Here is a 12,092-nt window from a genome sequence, read left to right as displayed (position 1 = left end):
ATTTTAGTGTATATCTTAATTTTGCCGGGAACTACTTATAACCATTCTTTCTAATATAGCTTCGATACTAAGACTGTTTCGGACGCATAAAATCACAGGGAATCCCATACAGTACAATCAAGCCTACGGAAATCTAATATAACAACTAAGCGAATCACATTTTTTTAAACAAATGACTCTCACCATTTCGAAAAAATATACTTTCTAAAAAAATAAATTTTATCACATTATAAATATTTAAAATAAATGAGCTTTTTATTTTATGCATCAAAATTTATCTTCCCAATTTTGGAATGTAGCAACAATATTTTATGTCCAGGTACGTACGTTATTTTTTATTTTTTTGAAATACTGAGCGCATTTTTTTAAATTTTTATTTATAATCTTTACATCATTTCGCTACCACACCGATAAATTTCGGTTATCACAACAATGTTAATACAAAAATAAAAGAACAAAATATATTTTATTTGGTGACTTGCACCAGAAGCTTAATTGATCAATAATCAATTTATTACATGGTGGCGAAAAACGAACGTTATAACTTGACTTTCTTTTTTATTTGAATGTTCCGCAGAGAACATGGATAGTTCTAAGATGGCTGTTCTCAACTATCCAAAAATTGATTTTTTTAAATTTATTATTCGTGTAGAAATGGAAATTTGCTGTAATAGTCCAAAGACCAGCACACTAATTGCTTGAGATGTATAAATTCAAAATTTATAAGAATACTTTTTGCGTTTTTCTTAAAATGAATGTTTAACTTGGTGGAAAAAATATTTGAAGAAAGAATAAGAAATTCTGAAAAAGTCTTAGGAACTTTGAATTTCTCAACGTTTTCGGACTAGTCTAATTCAGAGTTATTCAGAGTTCTTAATACTTTTTTAAAGTTTCTAAGACTTTTTCAGAGTTTCCTAAGACTTATTCTTTTTTCAAATATTTTTTCCACCAGGATATGCACTGTATTACTTGAGCGATTTAAAAAAAATTTGACATGTCCTGAACAGCAACAACTTCTCAAATTTCCAACCGTTCTGAAATGACCCTAGATTTATTAAATTAAGATTTTTTTTAATATTTTGATTTCAGTTCGCTCAGTCCTGAAGTTATCCCTAATGACAGAGATTATGGACTCCCTCATTATTACCTACTACCACCTGAAATAAAAAAATAACAATTGAATATAGACCCAAATCATTAATTTGAGAATATCCTTAAAGCAGAAAATACATAAACCGTTTGGCTGCAAATATGAGAAATGAAAAAATCATTTTAAATTTTCTTACTGACGCATCGCATACCATGAAGACGTTTATCAAGCAAAAGGGATTTTAATTGATCACCCTGTTTACCGAATTAAATCACTCCCATAAATTGTTTTAAGTCTAGGATATTTTAAAGAAAGAGCGTAAGTTATTATCTCACTCAAAAAAAAATTTTAAATCATAATGTTCATTTTGCGCCATCCTAATGGTTTCAATCACGAATAATAACAAATACAAAATACAATTAAAATTTATAAACGTCTACGATAAAATACTTAATTATGGTAATTCATATTTTTTTGTGATTGTGGCTATGCTCCCATCAATTATTAAGCCCGCGCTATTACTTAAGTGTTTATATCAACTTGTAAAAAAATATTATGCAAAATAGGGTGCAAATGATCCATTCAATTTGAAACATTTTGGTTTTGTAAAGTGCAAACACTTAAAATGTATGTACAAAATATTGGCTAAATTAAATATTTTAAGGCTGATTTCACATTAGCGGCCCAGTCTGAATTCTGCATTTTGATTTCATGCCTGAAAGCATGTTATATTTTTTCCAGTCTACATCAGAGACAATATTGTCTAAGCAAGTACCGAATATTTATTACCTGGAGGGTTTGGTGGATAGACATGGCAGAAATCTGACTTTAAACTTCGAAAAGTTCGACATTATACAAGGCTTTTCAATGGTTCATTTAATCTCTGGTCATCATTAAAAATCAAAATAAAGATTCTCAATTTTGTTCTTCTCTATGTTTGCGAGACATGGATTAATATTCAAAACTTAATAGGTCAGAGAAATATTTTATAAATCGAAAAACGTTTTTAAAATCAATTTCCACCGAAAATAGAGTTGGATAGTCTGTATTCAGAGAAGAGATAATAACACTAAGTAAGCAACAGCAACACTCAGTAAACAAGGAAGCTAAAATAACACGGAGTTAAAAGCTGTGGCCTCAAACATAGTTAAGTAGTATCGTAGTTGTAGCCAGAAGTTCCTAAATAGTGATAACAGAATTCTTATCCTTTAAATATATATATATATCCTTTTCTTACACCATTTTTGCAACACAATCGCATGTGTTGTACTTTTTATAAGCAACTAACGAACCCAATGCTACAATATTATTGTTTTTGCTTTTTCCCGATTATTTCTAAATCTCATAGATTTTTCAACATGCTACATATTATTGCTCTTACTTTTTCCCGATTATTTCTAAACTCATAGATTTTTCAAAAGAAGCAAGGCTCTTTATCAAATTTATTTGATTATTGAATCGCTTAACAGAGTGTACGAAAATGTGTAATGCTGAACTAATCTCGAATACTCGCGGAAAAGGCGATTAAGTTTTATGATCGAATTGATGCACTGACAATGTCTACATTTCTAGACAATTACACCAAAAACATGGTCGAACTCTGTGACTGTGCCTCCAATGTGAAACCAGTCTTTTAATTTCGCATTTATAGCTTTTAAAAGCTGATTTTGAGGTTACCACACCCCCTTCACCATGTTTCATGCGAAATTCCAAATATTACACGACTTTCAAATCGTATAATCAATCACCAGGATCCAATAAAGAATTTCGCAAGTATTATTATTTTTTTTAAATTCAGGTACGCGCTACTACAACATACAAATATAAAAATATTCAAAAGGCAATTTCTTTTTATGGGCAGAAAGTTACATATTCTTTGGTTCAAATATATAAATTTTTTTTGGTCAATTTTTACTAAAACTAGGTTTGTTTAACGCGTCATCATCTACTGCGTAATCGCTGCAATGTTTCAATGAGACAGTGCTACTGGAGGGATGTAATTTTGTGTAATATAAGAGCATAAATAATAATCCAAGGAAAAATGTTGATAATTGTGCACCGACAGCGCCATAATACAATCGTGGGTTTGTGGCAGAAGAATTTTCAACACACCTGAAAACAAATCATTTTGAATTATAATTTATCCTAATTAATGAAGGTGTAAAAATGTGTGCGCAAAGCTAGACAACTTAAAAATTCCTGTTTTGTGAAACACATATAGATTTTCTTGGATAATTAAAAAATTATTTTTTACTGATAATACGCCATTTGATTCGACCATTTGAAGATTTAAAAAAACACCCATCGAATGCGGGAAGTCAAATTTCATCAAGTTATGCCTGTCTGAAAGTTTAATAATTCTAGTATGAATTTATCCATAAAGCTTTTTAAAATTTTCATTGCTTTATCGATTCTTGAGTTATTTTGAAGGACAACATTTCCAATATCAAAGTTTCTATATTTTGACACAGGGTGAAAAATGAACATTGATAATTTCAAAACACAGTGAAAATCCTGTTTCGATGTCTATTAGTATTTAGAAGTTAGCTTTTTCTACTAGACTAAACAGAAGAAAAACTTCAAACTAGGATAACTTGGTTAATATTTAATCAAATTATATCGGCGAAATCAAATTCTATTTTTTTTTTTTTAATCTGTGTACTTTGTTATTGAGTTTGAACTCATGATTACCAACTAACAATATATTTTAAATTACGTAAATAAACAATTTCTATGTCAGATATTTCATCTTTTTTTGTCAAATGTTCAGCTTTTTGTATGAATGGCTTAAGCGGTCAACCAGACAGTTCATTAAATGTTGTATTAGACATTACAGCTAAATATCATTAAGGCCGCTAGTTAAACGGTGTTGTTTAGTAAAAAGGCTAGGCTGTTAAATGAACGGTTAATTAAGATATCTGGCTGCGACATATACGTTATCAGCGAAAATTAATATTTTTAAGTTTGAGTTTTATGTACAAAAAATGCTTTGGGAGCTTTACAAAAATAGGACATACTATAAACGTTATCAGACAAAAACCTGAAATAAAAGATAAATTTTAAAACATGAATTATCAACTTTAATTTTAAACATGACATTGTTTAATTAGGATTGTTTAAATTTAATTAGTTAAAGTGAAAAGATAAAAATCCACTCAAATTATTAATTTTTGTATCGTTTTCAATTTACATTAGATAACACACCTTGTTACACTTTTATCAATTGTTTGACAAGATTTTATTATATTTAATCGAGGAAATAAAACCGAAAAAACAATCTGACCCAGAAACAAAATACTCGTAAATTTTGTACAGTAAATTTTGATATGGAAACCGGTCTAAAATGTTCGTCTGAATGCACTCAACAAAATCATATTCATACGAACTTGTTCTTTTTACGCCCATAAAGTGGGACAAACTACTACCTACTTGCGGACTTCACATTCTCTTTATTTAACATTTAAAAAAACTATTGGATTTTATTATTATAATAAGCGAAGGATTTTTGGATCCGTGACATTTTTTACCTAACCTCACCCAATATAAAATCCCATAGCTTTTTTAATTTTAAATAAAGAGAATGTGATGTCCGGTAGTAAGGTAATTATGTTCAAATTTATGGGCATAAATCGAAAAAGAACAAGTTCGCATTAATGATTTTTTGAATACACTCAGAGAAACATTTTCCACGGCCTCCTATAATAATCTACTAGCGCGGAGATTTTTCCTGGGTCGAATGCCTTATTTCCTCGATTAATTGTTTTTATCAATATATTCAAAGAATTTTTTATTAAAATGAATATTCTAAGCAAATAAGATTAACTTATTTTCATTAAGCTTTCATACAAGCACATATTATAGTAATTGGTAATTATATTAATACATGGTGTTTATTGTAAACGTGTTAAAAATACAGTCAAACTTGAGTAAGCGACAGAGCAAGAGAATTTTTCCACATTTATAAAGGTTTAATCAAGTTTCTCACTTACAGGGGTAATCATTTCTGCTGTGATACCTAATCGATGTAAACATACAAAATTTTTTATACATACCAAACCACTAACGCTCCTGTATTCTCCATTAAACATACTAAATAATATACCAAGTATGAATATCTTGTTGGACCGTCACGCGTTGCAATAAATGCTGTTATGTAAGCGTATCCAAGCATTGCACTTAATATAAGCTCTTCACATCGATTTGTACACACTGTAGTCTGTACGTGCCCTAAAAAAATTAACAAAATTATACACAGCAAAAGTCATGTGTATTTATTTGCGCGCATTAGAAGTAATACTTCTTTGATTAGCGCAGTATGCGCGGCAAGATACGTTAGTATTAAAAAAATTAACCCGTCCTGTTTTTAAATTAACGTAATGCACATGTATGTATAAGCTGTCATATACAAACTGATATTTTCTCAAATTCGGATAAGGCTCGCCGTTTCGCGAGAAGGATAGATGGATATATGTCTGCACCGTAGGAGCTTCGCCCTGTTTGGATCCCTACTAACAATATAGGAGTATTAAATATACAATAATAACCAAATTGGTGCGGTACATTTTAAACCGTGGGTCTAGTTTTTGTCATTAGCCAGCATGATAAGCTTTAAAATGATGGGTAAATCATGGAATTTGACACAACAATAAGGAAGATTTCGCGGAGCAACAAAAAACAGACTAGAGAAATAATATATAAGATGAGTAACTGCAGTTGTCAACTTGAGTGACAGTGTGCGCGTGCATCGTAAAAATAAAGAATATTTCATAACGCAACAGCAAAAGTTTAATTTAAAACTCTCGAAAACTGATTTTTTTTTTTAATACAGGGAGGAAAATTAAAATATTTTAAATATTTACCAAATGCAAGCCAACTAGCCATCACAAACCAATGTAATACACAAACAGCACCAAACCAAGGTGGTATTACAGACGCTAGAATACTTAACGCTAGTAATCGTGAAGCTATACTTAATAAATTCCATAAAAACAGTATAAATGTATTACAGCAGGTTAAATTCTCTTTATCTTCACGAACAACACGAACAGCTCGATAGTATGCTGTTAAGCCCCATGCTATCGATATGATCCAATTTAAACATCCCACGCATTGTAAAATTATTAATGCTGTAAAAAAAAATAAAAATTAGCATAATATTACGCAACTTTATACGAACAACGGAATGTGAATTATCTAATAAAACTGGAAGTGGGTCAAGAAATTGAGTTCGAGGAAATAATTATAGTGTTTGCGTATTTCCAGGAAAAGTTATATTTACCTACACTTATAAATATAAAAAATTTTATTTATTAAATTATAAATAATAAACTATTTAATCCTTATTGATTCAAACACAATTCAATATTTAGAAATGAAAACATTTGGTAGGAAACAAATTTTTTTAAAATACATATTGATGGCTGTAGCGAAAAATAACACATTGTCAAAAGAAAACACGTTAACTATTTAATTTTAAACTAATTAATTTTTTTTAAATTAGTATTTTTCATTCTAATTTAACGAAAACGAAATAAAACAAGTGAAATCAAATAATTGACTGAGTTAATTGTTGAAATACTTTGTATAGAAAGTGTTGAATGCCAGTGCTTGCATTATTTTTAAAAAATTAGAGAAGTTTAAAAGAAACTTTCGAAAGTTTTTGACATTCAACACTTTCTATACAGGATATTCCAACAATTGACTCAGTCAAATATTTATTTTCACTGGTTATTATCAAAATTTGATTGCAAAACTTACTTCCATATTCAAAGGTTTCCAATAAAAGTTTTCGGGTTTTTACCATCAGCGGTGAGCAAGAGTTCATTTTTAATAACCTTCTATTTAGTCAAGGATTTCGGACATTTCTCACATCCCTTATAATCACAATTCAAGATAGCTCATTTGCTGGCAATGTATCTCTAAGGTCGCGCCTGATTAGCTTTCATTTCAAGATTTTAAAATGTGAATGTAAAAATGTGTTATCAAAACAATTAACAAATTGAAAAATTCTCAATGTAAACAAATATTGATAATTGACCCACAATTTAAAAAAAAATATGGGGTCTCCTTAAATTATCGCATTAGAAAAATAGAGTTAATAAATTATAAAGGATAAAATATTTTCCTGCAATTATCATTTATAATTTTGAGAATTTCTCGAATAATATTAGTTATATTGGAATTGATATAAGCAAAGTAGCAGAAAATAAATTTATTACAATTTATTTTTTTAGCATTTTTTCTCTTAGTTTCATATTTACGTAGATAGTAACGTTAATACCTCTAAAATACAAAATTTGTTTTTTTGTTTGTTAAAAAATTAATAATTATCTATTTTAGATTAGGAATTGAAAGTTAATAACTTCGTCAAAACTTATGAGAAAAAGAAGCCAAAAGAATAAATTTAGTTTTTATTTTCTACAACTTTGATTATTATTTTTGTTAAAATTTCGAGGCCCTATTTCGTTAATAATGGTACACTATATTAAAAAAAATTTCTCCTTCTATATCGCTCTTCTCTTCTATATAAAAACAAAATGGAAAATTGACTTACTTCTCCCTAATTTTGCAGTTTTTTCTGTAGTCCATAAGTGTTGAAATAACAAGAGTAGATGTAAAACAGCTTGCGGAGCTGCATGTAAAAAACAATGAAATAATCGTAATAAAGCACTGTTACAATATTCATCCAACATTTTCCGATAAACATGCTGTTGTTTTTCATTGTTATTTGTTTTCCGTAACACAAGAAATTTAATATTATAAAAAATTGTCTCGCCATAACGTAAAATTTGTACCATTTGTAATAATAATAAAATAATTCGAATGATCCATCGTATAATTGATGGTCGAGCTACTTGGTAATTATCTTCGTCAATTAAATACCTAAAAATAATTAAACGTTATAATTTTGAAACCTTTAATTTTTTTCGCTAATATAATTTTTTTAAAGAATTTTCAGGACTCGTATTCTCACAGCATCTGGCAAATTATATAATATATATGTATGTGGGCAGATCCATTACTTTTCGACATAAGTGTGCGGAACTGGGTCACTGATTTTGACGTCGATTTTTTCCTCAAAAGTGCATCAGAAAAGGAGATGATTCTGAAAATTTGAGCTCGATTCGATTAAATTTTTCTACTGGAGAATTTTTTGGTTTTGAAAAATGTCGATTTTTCAGTTATTTTCAAAAGTTTATATCTCAGACTTGTTTGAGGCGTCATTCTTCTCTGCAAAACCCTTTTCTTTTGAGAAAAAAATTGGTCTCTGTTTAAGAGAAATTTTGCCTATTTTTAAAGAGGGTCTACTAGCAGCTGATATTTTTTGTTCAGGTATACCCTGAAATCCATTTGAAATTTTTTAGGAGTACACTTCATTATATCTTCAAACAACCCTAAAAATTTCAATTTTGGAATAAAAGTAATTTTCGAGGTATGCATATTTTAAAATATCAATTTTTCGATTTATTATGATATTTTTGTTGTTTTATCATCAATTTTGTAATTTTAACGTAAATAGTTCATATTTTTCAGAAAATATATTCGAAAATAAGGAACAAAACGGATTGTTTAAGAAAAAGAAGAAATTTTCCAAAAATCAATCGGCTTTAGATATGGCCATAACATAACGAAATAGAAGCAATCAAGTAAAAAGTGGGTAAATTTATTCAAAGTATACCTGAACAAAATATATCAGCATTTTAAAAATAGAACAAAATTTCTCTGAAATCTTGGATTAGTTAACAGCTCGTTAACTTTTTTCTTAAAAGTAGAGGATTTACAGAGAAGAAAGCCGTCTCAAACAAGTCTCTATAGAAGCTGAGACAGAAACTTTTGAAAATGATTAAAAAATTGACTTATTTCAAAATTCCAAAAAATTCTCTAGTTACCAAATTTGATCGAATCGGGCTTAAATTTTCAGTGTCATCTCCTTTTCCGATATATTTTCGAGGAAAAAATCGCTAGCAATATCGGCGACCCACCCACTCCCGCACACTTTTGTCAAAAAATGCATAGTTCTGATTTAGGTTTTCACTGGTATTTTTTGCCTTTGTGGCTAAAATAATACATGAACTAGCTACACTTGTATCATTTTCTTTCCATAATTTCGATTTTGAATTCGAAATTTAAGATATACACATACCGATAGGCATATAATGTTTGTATGAATATTATATATTTAATGTATAATATTTCGGTGGTGCTATTGCCAAGCATTGGGTATCCGTCAATTTAATTAACGCTTGGATCACAGGGTGAACGCAAGGGCAAAAACTCGCACATCCGTGCTAACTCGACCCCCATTAAAGGCATGGACAACCCGTGGATCACAAGCTGGATCAATAACTGTATCCACAGATGTCCGGGTATACAAGCCAATGAATATCCGTGGCGGGTAGCAATAGGTGCTATAGTCAGGTGCTGTGAGAGTACAGGTTCCGAAAATCCTCTCGGTCTAATAATAGAATAGTTTCAAGAAAATAATTTTTTTAAATTATAGTCAATGATATGCAGTTAAAGAGTACTAATTGAGGTGAAAATATACTCAGGGAGTCAGGGTTAGTAAAATGGATACTTATTTCTATTGAAATCTGAAAATTTTCGATATCGCTACGAAGGTTACACAGATAGATCAATTACAAAATATTAAAAATAAAATTTTATCTCGGTTTTTTATTTTTCTATAGTGATTAAGAAGATTAGACCTCAAAAGTTATTAAAATTCAGTTTATTAGATAAATATTTTCAAAAAAATTTCCTTACACTTAATAGTATCAGAATTTTCTGGAAATAGTAACCCTTTAACATAAAGGACAGAGATAACAAAAATTGCGTAAAAGTAATTTTTTTATTATAACTAATTAAATTATCATTGAGAATTAATTATCCAAGAAATAATCACTAATCAAAGGTTAAATCTTGGTTTTATTTTGACTTTTGACTAACGCTAAAATCAAACCAAAACAAAACGTGATTATGACTTTGTAGTTTTTAATCATCGATTCGAATTAGATAACCAATTTTTCTAAAACTATAATTTCCCATATCTTAAACGTTATTATCGAATTTTATTTGAATTCCTGCACTGTATTTTACTTTAACTTTTTGATTTTTTTCGAAAACCAACATGAAAATCGAAAATTTTTATTACTTTTTGTGTTCCTTCTAAAGTTAACATCTATCATCAAAAATTTTTGTCTAAGAAATGATAATAAGGAATTACAAAATTTGAAACTTACCATCTCATACTAAACGCAGTTGTCGTTAAAATTGGTACCGCAATAAAAACAATTGTTAAAACAAAAAATGTAACTCTTCCTTGTGTAAAATAAAAGTAAGCAATTAATGCTGCAAACACTAAATCTGAGCAATATGTTAAAATTGAGATGCATAACATAAACATATGACAATAAACTTGTAATGAACTAGGCACTGATGAATTTTCACATTCATTTTGTGAATTTTCATTATTAGTTGAATCATTTCTTGGTCCAATTTCATGTTGAATTATATGAGCATTTGATGTTTTTGCATTAAATTTAACTGCAGTTGTTACACCAATTGTTTCATTCATTTTTAAAATTTTTTTTTTAATACTGTTTGTTTTGTTTTTATGATTTTAAAATCATGTTTTTGTTTTTGAATTGTTAATAATTATGCTTTGCTTACAAATAAATAATAAAAAATACTATAAAACTTGCGACATGTTTTTTACCTATGTAGGTAAATATTATAAATTGCTTGTTACGTCAAAATACTAGTGACGTAATGTACTTAATAATAATAATCTTGAAATTACGAGTTATTAGGTATAGATAGTACTGTCAAATTTAACTTGAAATTAAAAAAAACCATCAATGGATAGATAAGATAGGAAAAACGCGTGCCTGAATGTGAAGGAAAGCCTATGTAAAGGAAATTATTTATGAAAACTTAAAAAAGTCCCAGATTTTTTTACATTAAATTTTATTTGCATACGAAAGAATGCCAAATACCGGGTGTATCGAAAAATATATGTAAAAAAAAAAAAATGTCATTTTAGATATATCTACGCTGAGTACATAACACACATGGATCGTGCCCAAATTTTAGTTTAAGGGGGGCAAAACAAAAATTTTGACCTAGAGGAGGCAAATCAGAAATTTATTGCCCAAAAAATTTAATAAATTAAAAATTATTTTAGCATAAACCAATACTTAGCGAACAAAATCCATCGTAAGAAGAAGTCGCAGGGGAGGGAGCAGTTGCCCTGACTTCCCCTCCACTTGATACGCCCAAGATAGCATAGCTGACGCCATTGGTAGCAAATTTAATAACTTCATACTATGAGTTTTTAATATTGGATATGCAATACATACTATATTACGTATGCTATTGCTGAAATACGAAAAATTAAGTAAAAGATATATAATCGGTGGTTAAAACCTGGGGTCTTTTTAAAAATTTTAAGTTGACTTTGAAAAACGTTTAAGATCATCATCAAGTAATTATCTTTTAGGCCCGGGAGCGGACAGCAAAATCACTTGTGTCGTCAGTAACTGGTTCAAACTTTCTAATAAAGTGGCAATCAAATACCAACTCAATGAGACCGGTCGCAAAAATGAAGGATGGGCAATTTGCAATGGAAAATTGGGATACCAAATTAGCTCGTGAGGTAACCAGATAATTTTCACGTGAAATTATGGCTTTCAATCTATCTTTTCAAGAAAAAATAAGTTTGCCAACCCTATTGTACCGAACGAAATGTTTGGCAACCTTTATTTTTGTTTTTTGAGGTACCAACTCATTAAGGTAACCGGATAAATTATATAGCTTTCAATTTATCTTTTCATAAAAAAATAGGTTACCAGGCCAGATCGGTTGGAAAAGTTAGGCAATCTCCTTACATAGTACCTACTGTAATTTCGATTAATTGATACTTTTTTTCGTTATCATATATTGGCATTTTACTAAGACACTAAAAGAATCTGTTTTCATATCTAATACTCCCTAAAATTTTTAT

General features: G+C 29.2%; 1 protein-coding gene across 1 annotated transcript; it reads right to left on the bottom strand.

Annotated features, from left to right (window-relative positions):
* Positions 1–2,582: 2,582 nt before the first annotated feature.
* On the bottom strand, positions 2,583–10,664 carry LOC123297924 (XK-related protein 6-like). Its single transcript, XM_044879795.1, has 5 exons — positions 10,330–10,664; positions 7,644–7,972; positions 5,950–6,216; positions 5,143–5,317; positions 2,583–3,202 (listed from the first exon to the last, which is right to left on the bottom strand). The coding sequence occupies exons 1-5, from the start codon at positions 10,662–10,664 to the stop codon at positions 2,995–2,997; spliced, it is 1,314 nt and encodes a 437-aa protein (XP_044735730.1). The 3' UTR covers positions 2,583–2,994.
* Positions 10,665–12,092: the final 1,428 nt, after the last annotated feature.

This window comes from Chrysoperla carnea, chromosome 1, assembly GCF_905475395.1.
Source record: "Chrysoperla carnea chromosome 1, inChrCarn1.1, whole genome shotgun sequence".
NCBI classification, from domain to species: Eukaryota; Metazoa; Arthropoda; class Insecta; order Neuroptera; family Chrysopidae; genus Chrysoperla; species Chrysoperla carnea.
This window is presented reverse-complemented; position numbering and strand designations above follow the sequence as displayed.